Source organism: Pleurodeles waltl, chromosome 10 (genome assembly GCF_031143425.1).
Source record: "Pleurodeles waltl isolate 20211129_DDA chromosome 10, aPleWal1.hap1.20221129, whole genome shotgun sequence".
Classification (NCBI taxonomy): domain Eukaryota; kingdom Metazoa; phylum Chordata; class Amphibia; order Caudata; family Salamandridae; genus Pleurodeles; species Pleurodeles waltl.
Genome location: NC_090449.1, coordinates 34,511,460 through 34,537,472, shown reverse-complemented (window position 1 = coordinate 34,537,472; position 26,013 = coordinate 34,511,460). Strand labels below are relative to the sequence as shown.

At 44.5% G+C, this 26,013-nt stretch overlaps 1 protein-coding gene across 2 annotated transcripts in view; it reads left to right on the top strand.

The window, feature by feature from the left end:
- LOC138260993 (scavenger receptor cysteine-rich type 1 protein M160-like) overlaps nt 1–26,013 on the top strand; it is a 179,749-nt gene that overhangs the window by 52,919 nt on the left and 100,817 nt on the right. For both annotated transcript variants that reach the window (XM_069209573.1, XM_069209572.1), the window contains exons 6-9: nt 2,493–2,798; nt 7,818–8,102; nt 9,396–9,467; nt 17,952–18,266. In XM_069209573.1, coding sequence (XP_069065674.1) covers nt 2,493–2,798; nt 7,818–8,102; nt 9,396–9,467; nt 17,952–18,266 — 978 coding nt within the window. The remainder of the gene's footprint in view (nt 1–2,492; nt 2,799–7,817; nt 8,103–9,395; nt 9,468–17,951; nt 18,267–26,013) is intronic.

The following is a 26,013-nucleotide window of genomic DNA, read 5'->3' as shown; positions in this document are numbered from 1 at the left end:
CCAAAATACCGCTCCGCGGTCTAAAGACCGCTGAGGGTATTTTGGGATTTGCCCTGGGCTGGCGGGCGGCCGCCAAAAGGCCGCCCGCCAGCCCAGGGCAAATCAACCTTCCCACGAGGACGCCGGCTCCGAATGGAGCCGGTGTAGTGGGAAGGTGCGACGGGTGCAGTGGCACCCGTCGCGTATTTCAGTGTCTCATTGCAGACACTGAAATACTTTGTGGGGCCCTCTTACGGGGGCCCCTGCAGTGCCCATGCCATGGGCATGGGCACTGCAGGGGCCCCCAGGGGCCCCACAGCACCCCCTACCGCCATCCTGTTCCTGGCGGGAGACCCGCCAGTAACAGGATGGCGGGAGGGGGTGTCAGAATCCCCATGGCGGCGGAGCGCGCTCCGCCGCCATGGAGGATTCTGCAGGGCAGCGGGAAACCGGCGGGAGACCGCCGGTTTCCCGCATCTGACCGCGGCAGAACCGCCGCGGTCAGAATGCCCTGCGGGGCACCGCCGGTCTGTCGGCGGTGCTCCCGCCGACCCCGTTCTACAAATAGACTAGCATTTACTGTCAGAGAACATTCCCACTCATGAAATTTCTTGTACTATTACATAGTGATCTATGTACCCTTACTCCAAACACATCTGCACAAGCTCTGACCCCAAGGCAGGTTTTCAAGTGAAGCGGATTTCGCTCAACAGCCTGTTCTTTGGGATCATGCTCTGTTTGGCATCTCACTCCTCTCTGTAGATGGACTGCTGGGAAGGTTGTCTGATTGATCATGATTTTGGGAACGACTCCTCGATTGAAAAGGAAATGGTTCATATTAAGGTTTATCCCCCTATTATGACACAAGTTCCTGATTTTCAAACTACAGGAGTGTTCTGACCTTGGCAGGAAGCTTGACAGAGGCCCTGCTTACCACTTCCTGCAGCATTAAAAGATTAAAGATCCCTGCCTGCTTGGCAGGATGTCTCTGGTAAAAGAGCATTGGTCAATTTGTGGTGGATCCACTTTCATTAGAAATGAATGCCGAGTGGGCTGCCATGTTGTTTGCCCTGTTTTATTTAGAGTAGCTGTTTTTGATCACCAACTAGAACAGTGCCTGGATACTTCTGATGTCAAGAGGCGGCTATGATACCATTTAAATAGTGCAAAACAAGTGACATTCAGAACACCATTTTTGTTCTACGCAAGAGCGACCACAGAGGCTAATTTATTTGAACAAACTGTAGTCAGATGGAAGCTTGGTGCAATATTTTTTGTCATTTTTGTAACGCAATCAGGCCTGGAGAAGTAAGAAACTTAGGGGGTGATTCTAACTTCGGCGGGCGGCCTCCGCGGTCTAAAGACCGCTGAGGGTATTTTAGGATTTGCCCTGGGCTGGCGGGCGGCCGCCAAAAGGCCGCCCGCCAGCCCAGGGCAAATCAACCTTCCCACGAGGACGCCGGCTCCGAATGGAGCCGGTGTAGTGGGAAGGTGCGACGGGTGCAGTGGCACCCGTCGCGTATTTCAGTGTCTGCATAGCAGACACTGAAATACTTTGTGGGGCCCTCTTACGGGGGCCCCTGCATTGCCCATGCCATGGGCATGGGCACTGCAGGGGCCCCCAGGGGCCCCACGGCACCCCCTACCGCCATCCTGTTCCTGGCGGGAGACCCGCCAGTAACAGGATGGCGGGAGGGGGTGTCAGAATCCCCATGGCGGCGGAGCGCGCTCCGCCGCCATGGAGGATTCTGCAGGGCAGCGGGAAACCGGCGGGAGACCGCCGGTTTCCCGCATCTGACCGCGGCAGAACCGCCGCGGTCAGAATGCCCTGCGGGGCACCGCCGGTCTGTTGGCGGTGCTCCCGCCGACCCTGGCCCCGGCGGTCAGAGACCGCCAGGGTCAGAATGACCCCCTTAGGGTCCGTTCTACAAATAGACTAGCATTTACTGTCAGAGAACATTCCCACTCATGAAATTTCTTGTACTATTACATAGTGATCTATGTACCCTTACTCCAAACACATCTGCACAAGCTCTGACCCCAAGGCAGGTTTTCAAGTGAAGCGGATTTCGCTCAACAGCCTGTTCTTTGGGATCATGCTCTGTTTGGCATCTCACTCCTCTCTGTAGATGGACTGCTGGGAAGGTTGTCTGATTGATCATGATTTTGGGAACGACTCCTCGATTGAAAAGGAAATGGTTCTTACCTGTAATCTTGGTTCTCTACAATAGGGATCTCTCTCGTTCATGCCAATTGGTAAAACCTTTATGTGGGTTTTAAACTTATATTGCTTCTGAATATTTTCCAAAGTATCGAGATCCCTTCAAACTCACAAGAATATTCTGTCATCCTAGATTGACAGAGACCTGCAATTTGAAAGGTAAGCCGAAGATGACCATTTTGTTTATGGGAATTTGACTGAAACCAACCTCTGTTTCTTTATTCCTGTTCCTCAGCTTTATGCCATATTCCAAACCATTGTAACTTTTATGTTTCCATTTCTGGTTGCACAGAGGGGGTGTCTGTAAGGTTGGTGGACGGAGGAAGCCGGTGCGCCGGGCGTGTGGAAGTCCACTACCTAGGAAAGTGGGGAACTGTCTGCGGGGATGGCTGGCCTGAGGAAAGCTCCAACATCGTCTGCCAACAGTTGGACTGCGGGGACTTTCCTAAGTCGGAATCAATCTTTGGAGAAGGAGCAGGCCCGATCTGGTTCACAAAGGTGGAGTGTACGGATTCTGACAAGTTCCTCTGGGAGTGTAGCAAGTCCTTTGAGACCCAGGGCTGCACACATTCTAAGGACATAGGTGTAGTTTGCCAAAGTAAGTGCAAGGTCTACTTCTTCTATCTTAACAGTGTGCTTGCAGCTGGTCCTGTGTGAGACGACCCTGTGTTAGAACTTTGTTGAACAATGTGGAGGTCTTTAATTCTTAACCCAGATGGCCACTTACTAGCCAGTGAAATTAGAGATCCTAGTAGCTAAGGACATGCAGCGACAGTAGCCACTAACTCACTGGCCATTCTTGCCAAAAGCCCAATCCTTACAAAAGTTCCTCTCCTTGGAAGTTACCTCCGCCTCGCTCTCTTCGAATGCACCTATTGATCTGACAGAGAATGGCACAATTAGCATTAACTTCCCCTATATTTGGTGATAGGCTTGTTCACGTGGACCCCATAATAATCCCAATATTCTTTCATGAAAAGAATGGGCTGTCATATCCTGAGTCAGCACTAAGGGCCTGACTTAGCTGTTGGTGGAGGGAATACTCCGCCACAAACATGACGGATATCCTGTTCGCCTTATTACAATCTCCATAGGGTACCATGGGATCATAAGAAGTAAGGGTAGGCAGTGAGCTCTGCTCCGCTGGCAGAGTTAACAGAGTTTTTGGCACTCTGTGCTCCGCTTGGAGGGCGGAGTTGGCCCAAAAACTCTGGTAGCCCCGCAGCGGAGAGGAGCTCACCGATGTGCGCGCTGAAGCCCAGTTATGGGCCCCGCAGCGCAAGAGCAGACAGTTTATGCTTGCACTGTGTGGCCCATAAATGGGCTGCACTCTACACTCGGCCCAAAATGAAGACAACATTTGCCCTACAACAGGCTTTGCTTTCTTCCGATCGGTGATGTAGAGCTGCTGCAAGCTGCTGCGAAGGGGCTGCACCAGTGCCAGCTCCAGGCCTCCCTCCTTTCGCTCTCCTCAGCAGCCCAGGAGCAGGAGACAGAGAGCCAGGCCACAGGCAATGGGGACCCTGTGCCCAGGCTAGCATTCAGGTAAGAACTTTGTTTCACTTCCTCTTCTATGCGCACACGGGGTCCGGCACTGGGAATGGACAGTATTTGCAAATGAGGGGGGTCTGTGTCTGGAAAAAAGGAACCTTGCAGTCAGAGCGCCACTTGAAAAGAAGCTGTCTCCCCAGAGTCCCTGGGAAAAGAAGTGGTGTTATGGGGTACGGTGCTGAGACCAGCAGGAAGAGCTGGAGACCGGGGGAGCATCAGCTACTGAGTGGTAGTCCGGCAGCCCCCGCCAGATAGAGATGTGTGTGGCCTGAGAGAGTGCCTTAAAGCCCAATGGAAAACAAGGCTAGGGACTTTGTGAAAGTACCAGGCTGCTGGTGGAGAACTGGTTTGCTGGTGGTAGTGCTGGCACTGTACGTCCCTAAAGAAAGGGCAGTCTGTGGCTGTGTGTAAGTGCAGAGGAAACGATTGCAAGGCTGGTGCAAGACAGGGAGAGTGCTTGGCCCTCCACAGCAAGTTTGTGAAGGAGGGCACGTGGTGAAGGGAAGTGTGCAGGTGTGGTTCAGAGCAGCAGGCGCTAGCCCAGTGGGCTGTGTCAGCACAAGAGACCTGAAACTGCAGCTTCCTCTGCCTACCGCAGACCACCCTGGGCTGCCCTGAATGCGCCTGATCTCGGAAGCACTAAACATGGTCAACCCTGCTTAGCGCTTCAGAGATTGGGCGCATTTAGGCTAGGGTGCCAGTAGGGCAGACGGCATTCCGCTGCACGCGGATCTCTGCGGAATTCCATTGAGTTTTTAGCCAACTCCGTGGAATTCTACAGAGTAGAACTCCAGGAGATCCACCCACCTTTAGTAATAAGGTGGACGAGATATCCATCACTTTTGTGAAAGAGTATTCCAAGTTCTAAATCAGACCCTGAATCTTAGATTGTCTCATTTTACTTCTTAAGGCATAGAAAGCCAGTGATGCAGTAACAAGAGCAGCCACAGAGGACACACAGTTTAGGTGCACATCTCCTCCACCCTTGGACCATTCCAAGAGCTAAAGTCATTATACTCATGTACAAGACGTCTACAACACAGTCTCAACCGACCTCTGGAAAACTTCAGCCAGCATGCCCCAGCACACCACTTACGCTTGACACCCGAAGCAAAAGTATTACTATTATGTATTCAAAGTAACTGAAATGTATGCAGATAAATAATGTAAATTATTTTAATTATTTAAAAAAATAAATTTACATGTATTTTAAAATTAAAAAAGCTTATTAAAATATGTTCAAATAAAATACTATGGGCCAGATGTATCATGAAGGCCTTTTGCGATTCGGAAATAGCGATTTTTAAAAAATCGCTATTTCCGACTCACAAAATGCCATGTATCACATTTGCCAATCAGTAATAGCGATTTCTTAAAAATCGCAAATGCTATTACCGAATCGCAAATTGTGATACCGGCCCCATTCGCACCTATGGGCCTGTTGGCCCATATCTGCAAATTTTTTGCATTTGCAAAATTGCGATTTCTTACTAGAAATCGCAATTTTGGAAATGCAAAACCCCAGGGTGCTGGGGACCTAAGGCCTCCTCTGCTGCACCCCAAAAATTTTGTTTTCACCATGTAAGGTGCACACATTCCAAAAGGGCATGTGTGCTTTACATGTAAGTTTTAAAAATGCATTTAAAATGCATTTTTAAAATTTGCACATGGTTACCACCAAGTTCAACTTGGTGGTAAATAGCAAATCCTAAATGCCCAAATCGCATTTAGGAATTGCTTCATACATGTGCTAAGGAATCGCAAATAAGGATTCCTTATTTGCGATTTCTAATTTAGGGAGTCGCAATTTGCGACTCTCTAAACAGGGTCGCAATTTTAAGGAATCGCTACCGTTTGCGAATGCAAAATGCTTTCATACATCTGGCCCTAAGTATTTATTTACTTTAACATTACATTAAATTTATATGTTTTTAAAAAGTTAAAATATATTAATTTCCTTTAGGGTTCTATTTTAATTCCCTGCCTCTATTATTTTCTAAGGCGAGTGATACAGCACCAGTGATAGGCCATGTGTAATGTTTGATTTACTCTCGATCGAGCTAGAGTAAATTTATGACTGCTCCGGATCCTTTTTTGTTGTAGTAGCTAAAGAAATGCAAATTGAGAATTGCAGTAAGCTCACTGCGGTGCATGGGTGCATGTATCTCTCAAAACCCCTCCTTGCTCCTCCCAAGACCACTCCCATTTAGTAGTAGTGTCCCAATGTTTCAGCCACTTCCTCGTCCTTTGTCCGTCTCACATTTACTACTAAGAAGTAGGCATTCCCTTGTGGAAAGCTCTGCAGTCAAGGTGGAGATCTCTGCACAGAAAAGGTAGAAGAGGCGGTGGCATAGAACTTCACAAGTAGGTGAATAGCGTTTTGTAGTATGAGAGTAGTACTATTGAAGTACTTTTAAATGTACTCCCAGATGCAGTTTGTGAGTAGGTCCTAATACATGCAAATGCATCAAACATTATACTCCCAGTACAAATTATCAGCACAGTGAGTAAGTTAATGAGCTCTATTTAAACTCATTGTATGGACATGCATCAATTGGTATGCACCTAGTGCAATTCTCAGGACAATGAGTATGCTAATGAGCGGTATTTAAATTAATTGTATGCAAATTCATCAATGATTAGACAAATTTACATCTACAGGTAATAGACCGGGGTAAGTTAGTGGCTCTTTTGCTACCCGAATATCTCTAGCCAATGCAGATCATGCCATTCAGCTTCTCTGTATGGCTGCTCCTTTTCAATTCCAAGCTGATCTTGACTGCTCAGGTCCAGGCAGCATCTTGCTCATGGTTAGATCATCTGTGACCACCTGGGTCTTATCTTTCACTTTCAAGCCCTCTTGCTCAAGTAGGTCTTTTTGTCAGTAAACATTAGATCCTCACTACACTATTTGGACTTTTCTTGAATATTCCCTATAAACCTAGGAGGGAGTACAGCTATTTCAAAACTCCACTGCACCACATTACTTATAACAGAGGGATCCTACTTATTCACGTGTGATTTCATATCATCCTTTACTTTGGCTCTAGAATTTCTTTTCTGTGGTGAAAGGTACGTCATCTACAGTCCGAACTAGGCCTTCGTTCCGCCCAAAATGCTACTCGCGGTTTGGTGCAAACTCGAGTTTGTGCTGGAATCAAGATTCCAAGTCGTGCTCACACTTCACCCACCAAGTGTATGCTCCCTGGGATCCACCAGGTAAATCCTGGTGCAAATTGGGAAGAGGGTGGTGTAAATAGCTCAAAATATAAGTTTGAGCACATAAGAACAAGGATTAGCATACACTATTATTCCTTATTGCTCACTCTGAGGTCCCACGCTCGGTATCGGGTGCAAATTCCACACCTGGTAAAAATGGCTCTGCTGGGAGTTACTATTTATTTTGAACACAATTTGAGCCCAGAATTGAGCCTGCATCAAAAGATGCAGCTCAACTAGGCAGGCAGAGATCTAAGTTCTGCTAAAAGCACTTATAAAACTCCAGGGAGACATAACTTTTTCTTAATAGAACCAAATATTAGAAGCGTCTCCCTAAGCCAATGGGGCTGCAATCTGAACTCTTCCTAGTTGGGTGCACTCTCTTCTCAGAAACTGTTTGCTTGATTCATATTTTGTCTGATAAATCTCTCTTTAAGACTCCATGAGACCCCTTTGTAGACATCCAGAAAGTAACCCATTAACCAGCCTTGCCCACACAGGGACTCGACAACATAGCAGTGCCGGAGGTACAGTCTCCTGCACAGAGCAGCAATCACACCTAGAGCATTGCACTGAGATATACTAATGTGGGTATGCAATTGTGGAGTGCGCGTCTGAGAGCGAGCAGTTCTACGTGATTTGTGATTGTAGAGAGTTAACAGGATGTTTCAAGTTGTTGCCCGTTTTGAGACTAGACTCATACCTCACTTACATAACAGATGTATGTGGTTACTAATTGGTAGGGGTGGGTAAAATCACTTTTTGTTACAATCTGGTTTAAAGTAGCTGTAGTGATTCTGAACTTTGCTGTTTTTTTGTCTGTTATTGTTTGGGATGGAATTCACAGAACATGTGGACTTACAATTGATTGGTGGATCCTGCTCAGGCCAATTGGAAGTCTCGACCTTCACAGGAATCCGTCAGGGTGTGAAAAACACAACAGGTTGGGATGACAACACAGCCAATGTGGCTTGCCACCAGCTTCACTGCGGACGCTCTGTGGGGACTTACTTTGAGGAGGCGAAAACAAAGAAACAGCAAAGCTTCCATTGCCATGGCAATGAGACCGCCTTGACGGACTGTAGTATCATTAAGGAACCAAAGAAGCCAAATGGGAGCGGGTCTGGCACGGGTGAGTTGCATTGAACTCTCTTCTCATGTTTAATTGAAAGCAGTAGTTTTCAGTGTGTGGGGTGTACAGCGCCGTACTTACAACACTAAAGATTTTGACAAATTTGCTTTAGAAGTTACAGTTGATCATTCTACCGTGTAAAACGGAATGCTTGCACCCAGTCTGAGGATCTAGAAGGTAAGACACTAAACATTTTTTGTTTAATAAAATTTTGGGCTTGCCAACCCCCGACTGACTGTGGAAATGGGTGACTAGTTGGCAACATAGGGCCTGATTTAGATATTTGCAGACAGGTTACTCTGTTACAATGGTGACCGATATCCCATCCACCGAAATATCCAATGGGATTTAGATTTCAGTCGACTGGATATCAGTCACCATTGTGACCGAGTAACCCATCCGCCAAATCAGGCCCATTGTGTTCACTTTTATGTATTTACTTTGAGTGAACAAGCACCCTTGAAGACCGTTTTTAATATTTCCTTCATAAATATTCTCTAGCTGGACTGCTGAACATTTAATCAAAGTGTTTGATTTCACATAGTGTATTTATTGAGGTGAAAAAAAAATCATTGTTAAATCACCATTGAACATCATTTTGGGCTTATATTTTTGACAGGTAGTGCCCAAAAGCACTTTGAAAACTTCTTCTTACTCAGTAATTTTTATGAAATGAGTTTATTTTAAGAAAATAAAGAGTAAAGGCAATCGAAATTGCTAGGTTTGAAAATCCATAACTTGATGAAGTTTGTCTTCAAAACGTCTCAAACGACATAAGTTTTGCAAACATTAAAGTAAAGAAAATACCAGAAAATTGGTGAGAAAAAAAGGCAGCAGACCATTCTTCTGCATGTATTATTTTCACATACATATTTTGGAGCCTGCACACAATTTTATAGCCTGCACATAGTCTCACAAGTCAAGGAACAAATCAAGGGAACGTTTTGAAACAAAGGTTTGTTTTATAGGAAAACTTTAGCCAAGGTAAAGTTGGAAGATACTGATACATGTTTTAACTTTGCTGTGTGTGGAAAGTTGCCAGTTTTGTCCAATTCTGCAGGCATCCTCCATTATTTTGCATGCATTAAGTGAATTGCTCAACCCCAGCATTAGCTTTGGTCTACATTCCTGAGAAACTACCTTTTGTTAATAATAGAAGGGATTAGACAGGATTATCAATAAGGTTCTATTTCAAGAAAGGAACAGCCTAAAAATTTTTGAAGATCATTTATCTAGAGCAGTGTTGAGTAATCTGTAAATCATGTAATCACATCTCTTCTACTTGCCATATAGGAGACGATTATTATGATAATGAGCAGGACGTCGAGGAGGACTCACTACTAGTGCTCGCCGTGAACTGCTCAGGTGAGTGATAGGATACACACTGTACCAAGGAGCTGGGTTGGCCATTGATTCTCCAAGAAAAAGCTGCTTATGTGGTGACTAACAAGAGACAGATTCAGAAAGTGGCCCTTCAAGCTACAGGAAGTTCACACCTTCAACTTTGTCAGGTGCTTTCACTGTGTAGTGCTTTAGCACTCAGGAATAATTTGAAACACAGAAAGTTGATGTTTTGAGGGCATCTCTAGACACAGGTGCATTGTTTGCCTACATGCTCCAGTCCAAGCTTCCATTTAAAGGTGAATGTTAACCTAACTTGGTATAATACATAATAAAAAACATAAATGCCTCCTGCCTGAGAATGACTTTGTATTTTACCCGTTAGTCCCCCTTATGGCTGTACAACATATGCCTTAATGTCCCATACTTAGCAATTGCCCTAATAATCCCAATGATACCTAGCAACAACTGCCCGGATATCCTCCACCAACAACCATTCTAATGCCAATACTAAGAACTTCCCAAAGCATCATTTTAGTAACATCTCAATGCCCCCTCTCACCACTGTCACAATATTCCATATAAGCAACCACCTGAATTTCCAACACCCTTACCTAAAGTCTCAGTTGATGGGTCCTTACGGGCGAAGATCAGGGCCTCCAGGTATGGTTGGTAAGTTGATCAAAGTATTTATAGCCTGCTTTTGTAGTTGGTATGTCAAACTGATTTTCTTGTGGCTGCGTGTGATTGGCTGATTAATGATCACACACCATGATCACGATCTTTAATCTGAATGACCTGAGTAATTCTCCTCCATACTTCGTTCCAGCAGATTCCAAGGTTAAAGCATCCGTAGGCAAAATGTAAGTTTCTACCTGGGTTTGTATGAGCTTGTAGATTTCCACAAGTCTATGTTCTAGAAATACATTGGCCTGGGAGGCCAACACAATGGCACAATTCTTGCTCAAATCTGTGGGCTCTGATACAGCAAGTAATAAGTTATCCAACTGGGCGCTGATCTACTGTATTTAGTTGACGTTTTGAGCATCTTATTTCCTTTGAGAGCCACATGACTAGATTTGATCATTTTCCTCCATAATGGGATCGATTTGTTATTTATTATTTGTAATGATTACCTGCATTAATGCTTTTTGTAAGATAGGACGCTATTAATTAGGGATGTCAAAATGGTTTTAGTTTCTTCAAACTTTTTAACTCTTGTTTCATTGTGATATCTTCTATTGTTCCTAGTTCTAACATTGCCAATGTTATCCGTTGTGCTGGGTTCTTGCTTATTTTGATCCCATTGTCTAGCTTGGTGAGTTTTTGCTCAAAGGAATCTTGTTGTTCAAAGTGGTGTCTACCCCACAGAATGTCAGTTTTGATAGCAGGGAAGTTCTTTTGTTTATTTGAAGTTGCTTGCATGACTAGGAGATCTTCCAGGGAACAAAGCTGCATGTGGAGCTCTATCATGTGGAGCAAGAGAGGCTTGTAGGTTTGATTAGGTTTAACAGCCATACAGCAACTTCAGTGTTAGGATGGTCCCCAGAGCTGACCTTTGCTCAGAGAGCACCCTCAGCCAATACAGATTTGGTGTCCTCTCCCATTTGTCCTCTTTTTACTGTCTGTGTGTTAAAAAAATAGAAGGGGTGGGAGAAGGTGTGTGGAAACAAGAGAAGGGAATGTTGAGAAGAAAAGCAGTCACAATTGCTGGCACCGGCATCACCAGCCTCCAGGAACAGTTTTTAAATGTCCTTTTCTTTGGGGCCTCATCGGAAGAAGAGAGCTGCAGGCAGCTGCTGCGCCCTGGGCGTGAACTCAGCTCGCACACGCTAAACGCTGGCCCTGATAGGCCTGTCACTGTTGTGAAAGAAAAGAAAGTTCCTGCTTCAAAAGATAGGGAAATTCATGTTTCTTAAGAGCTGCACGAGACTGCTTGCCCTTCCAGACATAACAAGTATTGGCAAAAGACTCTTGGCGCAGACAGAAGCTGTACCTGGTCCGTGCTCCATGGCAGGGAAAAATAGAAGGCGAGCAGGAGGTGGTGGCCAACAGGAAGCCAGGAAACAAAAGTGATGTTGAAAACAAAAATGGTTAGTAATGGTCGGAATCTAAGCCAGTTTTAAGCTTTTTTTATTTACACAAGATTTTACCTATAGGGCATTGTGCTGTCTAAAGTGAAACCTAAAAAGTTCATAGCTTTTTAGAGAGATTTGGAATAGCGGTAGAGGATGATTGCCAAAATCATGTGATCAATTATTTATTTTGTGCAGCGAGTTACCTTTCAGTCACAAATGTTGCACATTCCACCAGGTTTGCTTTTTAATTGATGGATTGAGTGAAGGTACAAAAACGTAGTGGTTATAACTGATAATTATTGGTTAAGCCATTCTATGAAAAGAAAGAAGAACAAGCACAAAGTGTCATTCTAATATGCACAATGTTAAGTGTACACAGTAAAACAGAGTAGAGAACATCTGCCTTTTAGCTTGAGGTACACATAGAAACAAAACACATATTTATGGTGTTTGACCATTCTGTGAAAATTAATGAAAGATTCAGGAAGTGGATTTTCATTGTTGTTTTACAATCTTGAAGTGCTGGGCTGGCTCTTATATCTAGCGGGAGAACACTCCAGTAGAAATATGTTTATTTCAGTGAATTGTCCTCATAAACCACAGAAAGAAGCATCGAAAACAGTATCCAAATATTCCCTAAAAATTGTCAAATAATAATAGTTCCAAAATGATACATTAATAAAGCAAAAAAAAGCTGCATATTCATTCCTTGGAACCACTATTCACATCCAAAATACAGATTCGTAATAGCCATTTGCTGTGGAGGACTCTACTCAAGCTATATGCAACAAGATCACGTGTGTCCGATTTAGATATCCTTAATAGTAACTGGTAGTTGTGTAGACCCAGATCCAGGTGCATTGGATGAATCCTTTTCCTCCTCATCTGTGTTTAAGTTAGACAAAGGAGAACTTCCCAGTGTATGCGTCCAAGAAGGCAGAAGGACTGGAATCTGCACTTTTGGTGTAGTTAGGAGGTGCTGTTGGCTGATCTTAAGTTGCGCGAGGGAATATATTGGGATAGGGTATCAGAAAAGTAGCCTGGAATTGAGATAAAAGCCATGAATGGCTTTAAAAACTTGAGTTCAAATATTTTAGAGGACTATTTTAGCAGAAAGCCAACCAACATTTCCTCTAGTGGCAACGCTTAATACAATGCCAAGGGTAGCAATGGCATGTTAAGGGAAGGCCATAGGAAGACTCTTGCAGTAGTCCAGGATTCGAGCAGATGTGGCAAAAATAAGTGTGTCGGAGCAGTAAATAGCGCTCATTGAGGTAGTCCTGGAGGAGGAGAAAAAAGCAAAAGGTCTTCGTCTTATAAGAGTTCAGCATCAGACTCCAATATCCGAGGCTGCATAAGAGGTGAGATTGTTTGGAAAGAGAAGAAGAAGTGGGTGGTGTCTACACAAAGGCAGTAAGAGAACCCAAAAGAGGCGATGTTGTCGCCAAGGGAAGTGGGGTACAGCAAGTAAAGGAGCAGTCCTAAGTAAGATGGAGCCCTGAGGGACAGCAACAGGTAGTGGCGTGGAAGATGATCTGGCAGGTTACACCACTCACAAACACTGGCCTAAAAGTTAGGATGAGAATGAGTTGAACCCAGAGCCTGTGATGCCAGGGGGGCCTGAAGGTGCCAAGTAGGTTGGGTGGTTACGGCAGATGGGTCAAAGAGTATGAGGGTAGATGAGAGGTGGTTGTGGGTCACGGAGGTGACGAATTCAGCTATGTGCGTGAGGGCGATTTCATACCTAGAATATAAAAAAAAACTTTGAGTGCTGTACTCATGTTAATTACTTTGATGCTAGTCACACTCTTTCAGATGGGAGGAGACCTTTCCAACATTCATTTAACAGATTTTAGTAAGGCAGAGGTATTGATTTAGATCATTGATACTAACATTTTTATGCTTTTCTGAGATTATGTTAAGCCAGGGCAATTAGTGTCCTCCGTTGTTGTGGACTTATTCAGACAGACGAACTGTGTTTCATTGTGATGGAAGAATTGTGTTTTGTTTATGCTAAAGGATAGCCTGAAATAGATGAATGATCATATGCAACTGAGATCAGATTTGGCAGGGTATCTTCTGGAATCATGGTGAAAGGGAAGATACGCCCTGTGCATGGAGGCAGCTGTATGTACCTGCTATTGATTCTAACTCCTATCATGTGTATTGATTGTCAGGTTCAGTAGAAAAGTGGTCCCAGTGATAGTGGATATCGTTGTCGTGTGTCTCTTTGTAATGTGAATGTTGGTGACTCATTACCATTCAGGTTAGAGTGTAATGTTTTGAACATAAGCTGACTCTGCGGGCCAACACCAAAATTCCTTTGTTCCCTGACAAGAAAAGACCCCAAAACAAGTGCATCTCCATTTTGCAAATAATTCTTAGATGTGAGTGCATCAGCAGATTGCAAAATAATCTTATGTTGTCCGAGAGAGTGTGTTTTAGGAACACTTCAAAACAATTTTGTATTCATTTTGGAACCAGTATTTATGAGAGAAATTGGTTTGTAATTTGATACAGTATTATTGCCTTTACTAGCTTTGGGATAAGGAGTATGATAGGCTATTTAAAGAAGTCTCTAGGTTTGTAAGTGTTTACAAAAGTGTTACATAATTTGGTCAGTTTCAGCATTAAGGTGAGCACATTTTCTCAGGATTCAGCCCAGGCCAGGAGCCATCCCTGTCTTCATTTCTTTAATAATCACTTCCACGTCTTTTGCGATTATCAGTTTGTCTTTGGCTTCTTTAGATGGACAAAGGATTTTTGTTTTTGGTGCAATCTTTGGAGGGTTGCATCCATGAATTACTAGTCTTTCTGCCTTAAGATGTTTCTTATTGCATGAACATTGTTTGTTTTTCACAATTTATGATTGTGTGAGGTATATTTGATGACACCAGAAATGCCAACTATCCCTTCGATATGTGCTACCAAGATCTCCCCCTAATATCACTTATCAATTGTTGCTCTTCATTCCCCAACAAACCAACAGCCTAGATGTCTTTTATCAACACCTCAGTCTACCAATGTCCTTTCTTAACAGCAACTTGAATGTCTTTCTTGTACAAATCCCTTATTTTCATTTGCAGCAAAACCCTAATGTTTCACCCTAGTAGCAATGCAATTACATTACCAAACCTCAACCTCTTTACACTGGCAATAAATCCCTGGTCTCCTTGAGGAACAACGTCTTTACTATCTCCTCGGAAAAGATCCTAGTGTTGGGACACTGCCTATCATTCTATTGTCTGGTAACAGCTATCATAATATCCCCTGGCCTAAGGTCATCTCCTTTAACCTCTTGGCTGCTCTAGTCGTGTTCGTAAATGCCATCAAAAAGTGTCACCAAAACAACCTTATGACAGATAGATACAAGCCATGAGTGTGAGCCGCAATCTATCAAGGGCAGTGCCCCTCCAGTAAATACCAAAGGTCTGGGCAAGAACTGGACAAAATATCTGGCACTGGTGTGCGCAGACATCCTTTATCCGATACACATATAATTGGCATGGCAGCAGCCTCCTGTTTATTTTATGTTGAGAGGTCTGTGCACAGTCCTTTTCTTGCTCTCCTTGAACAGGCAAATACACATAGTACAGTCAACTCTTCCATATAGCACAGTCAACTCCTCCCTTCTGCACTATCCCAATCGCAATGAACTTTACGCCAACATTAGCGACTCTAGATAATTCTATCTCTCACCACTATAAAACTTCATAACCTCCCAAACCAATGTGCCCCAATGATTCCCTACCAACAATTTCTTAATGCTCTCTTCCAACAACCACCATAAAAGTCCCTAGCAATAATGTTCCTGAAATATCCATTACTATTACCTGTTCTTATATCTTCTCCCAAAATCTATCCTAATATCCCTTACCAATACCCGTCGGCCCTTAAATGTTCTCTACCAACAACCATTGTTACACCCACTACCAACTACCGTAATGCTCCCTGTCAGTAATGGCCCTAATGTTCTCTTTTAACCCCCACCCTGCTGAAGCAACTGCCCTCTTGTCTCCTACCGGCAAAGAGCGTGTTGTACGCCACACCATGTACAATACCAAGAAATGCTGCAATGACCCCCCTAATGAAAGCCTTTCAACAGTGACAATGATTTTCTCTATCAGCATCCTTTCCTGTCCATCTACTGATATCCACCACAATTAACTTCACCAAAAGTGATACCAATACGGGTGACAAAAACATAATTCCCTTGGTACTGAGTGTCCTAATTTCCAGCACAATGAATTATCAATGGCCCTAATTATTCTTTATTATTAAAATTGGTTATTTATTGGTTCACAAAACCACATATGCACAAAATGCAATCCATACTTTAATGTCCACATACAATTATTTCTCGCCAGTTCCTAATACATGTTAAATTTTTTAACTTAATGATATCCTGTGCTTTACATATTTTACATCAATGTACCTTATTTACCTGCAAAAGCTCTGACATTAAAAATGTGAATGTGTTGAATGACTGAGCACATTACATCTAATTTTTTCGACCACCATAAATAATCTGATTTTTTCCAAGTTGCCACTGTGAAATCAAAATCTCGTCGAAGACGTTTCCCTCTCTGAAGCAAACATATCAGCAGTAAGCATGATGTGGTTTAAGTTTTAAATTGCGTTGGTGTCAAATAGCCAACAATTTTTAGACCTACCTTGTCTAAAGTATGGATCAGCCTCAAATGAATCATTTTAAATTGTCCATTCACCATATGAAGGTACATCTTCTCCAAGTATCCTAACCCAAATATGTGGACTGAATCTGACAATGAGGATTTAATTAGGCTTAAAAGCCAGAGTCATCAAGTTGGGTTGAAAACATAGCACTGTCAGCTTGTGCCTATTACTTTGTGACTTCATGTGCTTTTGGTAAGGCACTGATGTAGATATTTATGTATGAGCTACTGTATAGCGTGAACCTAGCCAAAAGGCAGTAGATCTGGGTTGTGGAGGAGAATTAGGGCCAGATGTAGCAAAGGTTTTTCCCCATTCTGTGTCTATGGGAAAAAGTGTTCGTACATATGGCCCTCAGTGTCTTGCTGCATTTTTTAAAGAGGTGTGTCTTCACCTCTTGCCTAAAGTGTAGCAGGGTTTGTGGCTGGTTTGATGTATATGAAGATGTCGCTCAAGGTGCTGTGTAAATTAACTGGATATAGCCTGTGATTACAAGCTCATACCTATTTAACTTTTCCAGATCCATTGTCCTTATTCTTTTGTATCCAAGGGGGATATGTACAAAAGCATTTTTGCGGTCGGAATCGGGCCATTACCGAGCACAAAAAAATCAGTTTTGTATGTACAGAGCACAAAATGTGATTCGATAACATGTTAGTGAATCACAATTTGTATTCAGCTTTTTGGTATTTGGAATGTGTGTGTTTAGGATATTGCTTCCAAATACGAATGTCAGTGCTATGTATGAATGTTTTGCAACCTAATTATGGGCACAAACATTCATTTTTTACTGACACTTCAAGAGTGGTTGGAACCATACGCAAATGGGAAGGGGTCCGCATGGGCCCCTTTCCTCTGTGTGACAGTTAAAACAAATATTTTTTTAAGAGCAGGCAATGGTCCATGAAACTTAAAAGTTGCATTTAATTTTTTGAAAAGCATTCCGTTTTCCTTTAAGAAAATGGACTGAATTAAAAAAAAAAGTTTGCTTTATTAAAAGCAATCACAGACATGGTGGTCTGCTGACACCAACAGGCCACCATCCCTGTGATGGCTGCAATTCCTAGTGGGTATTAAATTGCAACCTACCTCAATAATCACCTATTGTGACCCTGTTTGGAATGGCTGTTTCCAACTTGTATGTTTTTCTAGAGTAGGAATTGCGGTTTCCTAATTGCAATCCTCAAAGAAACTTGATTAGGAAATCACAATCCCTAAAGTCCCTATAGCCCCAAATTCCCCAAATGTCCCCTATTGACTAGTTTGCTCATTTCCATAGCCAATGTATTCATTCTTTCCTTGCCATACAGTGTCCTAACTTTGGGCCTTGATTAGATCTTGGCACTGAGAATACTCAGTCACATATGTGAAGGATATCCCTCCTGCCGTATTACGATCACCATAGGCTATAATGGGATCGTAATACAGTTGACGGGATATCCGTCATGTTTGTGATGGACAAATCCCCTCCCCCATGATCTAAATCAGGCCTTTTTTTTGTAGCATTAATCGGCTTACATTGCAAACAAAAGGTGGGAAACAATTTTGAGATAAACTACAAACAAGAAGTGATGGTTGCAATGTGCTGATGGTTGTGAGACTCTGGGACAGTGTGAACAGTAAGGAGTGTGATACTACAGTGAGGATGCAAAACACCAGGTCCTGGCAGCTGCAAATTAAACTGTGTGTCTTTTCCTCCTCCGTAGCACGTTCCTCCTAGTCTCTCTTCTCGTTGCAGAAACCCCAGTGCTCAGGCTTGCGGGTGGCGGCCAACACTGTGCAGGCAGAGTGGAGATTTACTATCAGGGCCAATGGGGAACCGTCTGTGACACGAACTGGAACGAGCGAGCCGCCACGCTGGTGTGTAAGGAGCTTGGATGTGGCTCTGAACTGGATCACCGGTTCAAAGGAGTAGGGGGTGCAAATGCTCCGCCTGCGTGGCTGGATCTCCAGGAGTGCACTGAAAACACTGAGTTCTTGTGGCACTGCTCTTACAAGCCACGGAAACTGCACACCTGCCAAAAAGGCTCCCCCGCAGAGGTTATTTGTTCAGGTAATATGTGTGGCGTGCCATACTGCATGATGTTTGATTGTACATTTCAATGTGCCTGGGGGTAATAGGGATTCTGCAACCAACATTTGATGGTTACAAGAATGGGTTCTTCTAGCAAGGGGGGGCGCTCATTGGTTGTGATTCATTCGTTAGAACTCTCTTATCCATATACTTGTATCTACCTGCCTAATGTCAGAAGTATGGAGAGTGTAACATTGGTCTGGAGGACCAAAGCCATCCCACATTTTCAGGTAACCTCCGATTTTGCAAATAAATCATCTTCTGGTTCACTGTATGCAGGGGTCTAGCTTCAGGGGGCGTGTGGAGTGTGATACCCCCACATAAATACATTCCTGGCTTGGTAGTTGGGTTTGGAGGCCCTGAGGTGGGCGCTACGTCTGTGTTTGTTTGTCTCATACCCATTTCACTAAGAGGGTTTTAACTTGTTAGTTTTGTGGATCTGGAACTCATCCCCATCAGCTCACCTTGGCCAAGGAAAGGGGGGTCCCAAAACGCATTTGGATTGACACCAAATTTGGCAGTAAACTACATCTTGGTCTAGAAAGTGTGCTTTTTGTGATTTGGTGTACATCCATTTAGTAGTTTCAAGGAATTAAGCCTAAAAAATATGTATATTTCACACCACAAAGGGTCCATGTAGCCGCTAGATCTCGAGCAAGATCTGATTGGCTGCCACCACACACAATAACCATCTCAGGACTTGGACTCAGTCCCAAGTCCTAGAAAAAAGGATGGAAAAAGATATAAGGGGGTTGGTGTAGAGATACCAGACCCTCCAGACCTGGTGGAGGCAGGGTTTCTGAGGGGTAGATCTACACATTTAGAAAATGTGCTCTCGGGTGGTCCAAGGCTCAGGGAGACGGCACAAGTGATTTTCAAAGAGAAAGGAGTCAAGTTTCCCCCCCCGAGCCTATTCAGCCTCCGGGGCTCAACACCTGGGGCCAAAAATGTAGTGTTTTTTTTTTTTAAACTGCAGCAAATGTGCAGTGGATTGGCACATTTAGAAAATTAACCCCCTGGGGTGGTCCAGGGCCCTGTGGGCGGTACAAGTGATTTTCAAGGGGAAGGGCCATGGAGCACCTGTCCCTGAGCCTATTCAGGCCCCAGGGTCCCCGACAGGCCTTAGAGACCCAATCCCCAGGATTCATTTATTTATAAAGGGAAGGGGACCTCACGTCCCCCTCCCCAAGCCAATATGAACCCCAAAGGCCCCATACCCCAGGACCCAATACTAAACGGTGTTCCAGGGATCCCTGTCCCTCCGACTCTATGGTTCTCTTTCCATGACATACTGTGGCCGCACTGTCCTGAGCAGGGAACAGAACTTTGTTCTTGTCAGGGTAGGAGTGGGTAAAAAATGCTGCAACTGCCCGGTGAGAGCAAAGAAAAAGGTTCCAGCTCTCCCTAGCACCCAGTATGGTGCTAGTGGGAAAGCTGGATTAGGGTGTGGATACCTGGGTCTCCCCCACCAGCTACTCACCCAAAACACATAGTGGCTCCATCCGGTACTCATGGCGAGTGTCGGCTGGGGAACCAGCAGGGTCTGCTCCCCTGGTCCCCCAAACAATAGTTAAAATGTGGGTGTCCCAGGTGGGCACTGGTAAACACACAAAAGTATATACAAATGACTAATAAATGAGCTTCAGGAGCTGCTCATGTATTACTCCATAATTTCCTGCAAGGGCTCTATGTACTTTTATTTTTGGCTTAATAATGTACCTAGAAGACGCTGGGGGCACACCAAGCAATTGTTATGCGGTGGGAGCTACAGGGAGTGACCTTTTTACTCACTAAGTATCCTGTTGTCCCCAAGCACCAAGGATCAAAGCTGTGCAAAAGGCCCGGAGGGAGAAAATGTAAGTAATGAGACATGGATGGTCAATAGAAGTAATGATAATTACTGGTAAGTAATCAGAGCATTACCTCCTCAACCCTATCCTGTTCCAGTCTTTATGGATTCAGTGAATTCCATAGCAGTATATTCACAAGTTGATCCCAAAATCAACTGCTATTTTAGTAATTCAACATATCTATTTATTTATAGAAATATAACAAAAATAGGCATCTGGACAGGACCAGCCACTAGGATCTTGGTTCGAAATTACAAAGGTCATATGTCCCCAGTCTGTAATAAGAAATGAATATGGAAGAGTAGCCCAAGTAGTAGCCCAGCAAATATATCCTGAAGAGAAGCATCACAGCCTCTGCGGAGGAAGCAGCAATACCACAAATATATAGACCCTGGACAACACCACTTAAAAAGACACTGTGGATTTCATAAGCTAAAGAGATGGAATGACTCCCCAATTAAGAAAAAGACAGTCTAAGAAAATAGATTCTGCAGGATGAGAAGAGTAAATTCAGACTGGTAGAGAACCATCCAAAAGATGCAAATGTTCCTTGTCTTCTGAAGATGGGTAGGCAAAAAGTTAGAATGAAAAGTCAAATGTGCTTTTGGGTGAAAATTAGGTCCCAAGTGGAGCAAGTCGGGCAAGCTTCAGGCAGCAGAGTATTCATCTGTAGAATACACAGCACCAGGAGTCCACTGAAGATTGGGTCTGAGGGTCCTTTTTTATACCTGGTGACCACTTTGAAGCTTCTGGAGTTTCCTCCTACAGAGGTGTCTGGAATAATTTGCCTCCCTGCCCTGGTTCCAGTCTGTCTGGGGCCACAATAGGCTAATGTGAAGCCCTTTGTGTGTGAGCCGGACCAGTAAGTTTGAAGTGCAAGTGTGGTAGGTGACCACTCACCACCACCCAAGCAAAAGCTGGAACACGGTCTCCAAAGAATAACTTCTCACGCCCTCTACCAAACACCACCGCAAGCCACCATGGATGACAACACATCAGCACGCAACTTCCACCAATATATCTCGGACTGTGCCAACACACTGGCCACCCTCTGACAAACAACTACCCAAGAAAGCCAGCTGGTTCCCCCCCCCCCTCCAAGAGTCGAAGTGCACCTGCAGATGACTTGAGAGAAGATGAAGAAGCAACAAGACCCCGGCTGACCGCGCAGCCTTCAAAACTGCCATCACCATACACCACCACCTCATCAGAACTGCAAAGAAAACGGCCATTCAGGAAAGCATCAATGCCAATGCACACAACAGCAAAGAACTCTTCACCGTGATCAAAGAATTCACCAAACCCAACATGGACTCCACAGACATCCCCCCTCCCACAACCTCTGCAACAACTTTGCTACCTTCTTCCACCGCAAGCTTACAGACATTTAAAACTTCACAACTCAAGACCCACCCACCCCACCTGCAAACAGCACACCCTAAAACTCCAGTCCCCAGCCGACCCTGCTCAATTGGACCACACTCATCACTGACGACTCCCTAAGGATCATGAAAAACATCCACTCGGAGCCCCCTCACACCTACGCCTCACCACACCTTTAACTGAACCAGCGCCACCATCACCCCCAAACTTTGCTGCAACATCAACTGCTCCATTGAGTCCGCCACCTTCCCGGAAGACTGGAAACACACAGAAATTAAGCCCCTGCTGAAAAAACCCTCTGCCGACCCAACAGACCTCAAAAACTACAGACTAATCTCACTACTCCCCTCCCCAACCAAAGTCATTGAGAAGGCCATCACCGCCCAACTCACTGAATTCACCGAGACCAATCTCACCCTGGACCCCTCCCAGTCAGGCTTCAGAGGCAACCACAGCACCGACACCGCACTCCTCACAGCAATGGACGACATCCACAATCTCCTCAACCGAGGCAAAACTGCAGTCCTCATCCTCCTGGACCTCACCATTGCCTTCAACACTGTCTCCCACCCACCCTCTGCACCAGACTCCATGACGCCGGCATCTGCGTGCCAAACCCTTAGAGTGGATCTGCTCTTTCCTCACAGGCCGAACCCAGAGAGTCAGGCCCCCCACTGTTCTTATCAAAACTGACAGAGATCATCTGCGGAGTTCCTTAGGCCTCCTCTCTGAGCCCCACCCTCTTCAACAACTACATGGCCCGCTTGTGAACATTGTCAGAAACCACAGAATAAACATCATCTCCTACGCCAACGACACCCACCAACCTACAACCACCAAAAGCAACAGAATGAAGGCAATTGCTGCCTGAAATTCAACTCTGACAAAACCGAGGCCCTCATCCTAGGCTCCGCCTCCTTCGCCTGGGATGAGTTCTGGTGGCCCTCAGTGCTTGGAACACCCCACACCCACCAACCACTCACGCAACCTCGGCATCATCCTAGACTCCTCGCTTTCTATGAACCGCAAAATCAATGCCGTCTCATCCTCCTGTTTTCACATGCTCTGCCTTCTCCGAAAGATTTTCAAATGGATCCCCCTGAGTCCAGGAAAACAGTCACCCAGGCGCTCGTCAGCAGCAAGTTAGACTACGGCAACGCACTCTAAGCCGGCACCACCCAAGAGCTCCAAAATGAACTGCAGAGAATCCAGAACGCCTCGACTTGAATCATCCTGGACACACCTCACCGCAGCCACATCACCGCTCACTTGAGAGACCTTCACTGGCTCCTGATCAGCAAAAGAATCACATTCAAGCTCCTCACACCTGCCTACGAGGCCATCCACAAAATTGGACTATCATACCTCAACCACCACCTGTCCTTCCACATGCCCACCAGACACCTCCGCTCCGGCCCCAAGGATCCGCAAGAACTGAGCTGGAGGAAGATACTTCTCTCATCTGGCTGCTCAGAACTGAAACGCTCTTCCACCACAACACAGGCAATCACCCTCACTACCCCAATTCAAGGAGAACCCCAAGACCTGGCTCTTCGACCGAACTGCTACTACCCCCTTAGCACCTCAATATTCTTACGGGTGACTAGCCACGCTTTACAAGAACCTGATTGGATTGGTCAGGTGAGCCCAGGAATGCTGTTTTCTGTCTTTTATTTTCATGTTGTGGATATCAAAGAGACCGAAGTGCCTGACTCGGACTCTGTTTGCATTCAAACTGGCACTTTCAGTGATTTCACACAGGATACCCCTAGGAGGCTTGAACGTCTGGTGGGGGCTGAGTTTGTTACTGGGGCCGATTTTTCAACACTGCTGTAACATTGGCCCCAGTAACAGAATCAGCCCCCACCCTTACGGCCTCCCAGGTAAATGCCGGTTGGCCGGTACTGCCAGTCCGGCCCTGCTTCCCACCTGGTAAAATGTTTTACTCTTGCTTTTCTCAGGAACAAGACTTTTACATTAATCTGGTGGAAATGGATCAGAGGGGAAGTTTGTGGATATGGCACACTTGTAATTTTTTGAGTATGCACAACATTTGCATTGCATTCTAACCCACTCCAGCCAACAGTGGTAGATATATTCTGATGAAACACTTTTAAAAGTGTAAATTCAACTTTTGTAAATTAAAAAAAGTGTTTTCGCGCTCATAAAAAAGCGTACTTGCACGTGTGAGCAAAGCTTACACTCACAACTAGCACTGTCAATCAGCCATTGTGTGCTTTAACAGGTCCATAACAAGGACACTGTTTTCTGTGTTGTCCCCTCCCCTCTGTCAGTGGCACCCCTTGCATTTTTATGTTGTTGTATTGTATTGTAATAGTATTTATATAGAGCTTACTACCCCTGATGAGGCGTCGAAGCGCGACGAGCAACGATAAACTCCAAACATTTTTGCCTGCTGTTTCCATCTTCTTGATCTCTCTTGGAATCCCTCATGCAGGCGCCCTTTGACCTGATCACGTGTAAATTTATACATGAGTAAATCTGCATGTGTAATTTTACTTACACTCTGTAGTAAATGTACTACATTTGACTGGTCACTATTTACAAATCTACATTTCCTCCAAAGTGTAGGCTTACATGCCTCAACCCCATAACACAGGGGTTGAACACATCTTTATGAGTGCAAAGTTACTACAGCCAAAAGGACACAAACATTCTAGCTCAGCTCAGACCTGAAGTAAACTCACCACCCCACAAGGCCAGCCACTGGTACTGAAACTTAAAATAGAACCCCATAGGAAATAATGATAAAATACATTATTTTATTTTGCCTTTTTTAAAATATATATTCTCAGCTGGAGTACATGTACTACTGTTTTTGAAGATAGCAACAGGCTTACTCTTTTATGGGTTGGTGTCTGTTCCTCTCAAAACTCCTACTTAGTCCTACGTATATCCCTTCCATTTAGTAGTAACTATTCCCCATTTCCCACTGACTGCCACCGGTCTCTCTGACATTTACTACTAAGGACCTCATTACAAGTGTAGGTGGCATTTTTCAAACATGATAAATAACAATACCACAGGTATGTGATTTATTGAGTGCGATAAATACCTCTAATTATGAGTTGCTGTAAACTAACATGCAAATGTTGGTGTTTAACGCACCAAAATCTGCATGATATAGTAAACATTAAACATCTTCTACCTTTGGCCTTCTTCGGAATATGAGTAAGATGAAGAACCTGAGCCAGTCCAGAGAAGCACGTTTATTCAATATTCTGACATGTCTGCACTCTTCAAGTACCTGGAGAATAATCCATAACTTCAAATGGAAGATGAGATGCCTGGTAGCAGTACACTCAGCAATTTCAGAGTGTTCCGCCCACCCAGACTTGCAGTGAACTATTCAGCGCCATAGACGATCTCACCCACAGGATCTACAGGCTGTTTTCAGTCTTCCCTCAAGACCAAGGGACATGAGAGATCCTCTTTATCTTCTTCAAACCAACATCAGAAATTCTGAGTATTCTAGATCTGTGCCTATTCCAGAGCCTCTAGGAGGACTGCATTCCTGATTCTAACAATAATGTGAAAGTTCAATTATTGATGCTTGGGTGCTGGATATAATCAGGCAAGGATATCCACTGGAATTCCAGTCAGTGCCTGCATGTTCAGGTACTGTGTGCCGTCCCCTGCCAACTGCTCCATCCAAGCAACTAGCCCTTTGTTGTACCCTCACCCTCTCTGCTGGATCACCCAGAACATTTTGCCTTCACCTCTGCTGTTTTCTGAACTCGCTCTAGTTGGATTTAGGCCTCTGCACACTCTACCACTGCTATCCAATGCTAAGGTGCTTGTGCTCTCTCCTTTAAGCATGGCAAAAATAGGCTTCTACCCAATTGACACCTTTAATGTACTAGTAGGTCCTTAGTAAAGTGGTACTACATGTACCTAGGGCCACTAGTGGGTCTACAGCACTTGTCTTGCCAGCCACTTAAGTAGCCTTTTTAGACATGTCTCAGGTATGCCTTTGCAGTCTGTGTGTGTAGTTTTACACTGCCTTTTTCGACTTGGCAAAATAAACATTTTGCCCGACTTAAACCTTCATTTTTAATATATATGTCACCCCTAGGGTAGGCCCTAAAGACCAGATTGGGCAGGGAGCATTGTATTTAAAAAGGTTGAACATGTACTTTAAAAGTTTACATGCCCTGGTAGTGGAAAATGCCTACAATTGTTTTTCACTAATGCAATGCCCACCTCTTACATTGGATAACATTGGGTTGCCTTATTAGAATTAATAAGTGATAACTTTTGATTGGGAGCAGGAAGGCCATGTTTAGTGTCTGTAGAATTGTAATATAGAGCCCTCTTTTAAAGTAGTCAGATTTTAAGTAACACTTCTGAAAATGCCACTTTTAGAAAGTTGGCATTTTCTTGTCCAAAACATTTGGCACCTGCAGCCTATTCCTGGGTCAGATAGCTAGGTGTTGTTGACAATTGGCCTTTTTCTATTCCTACAAGCGTCA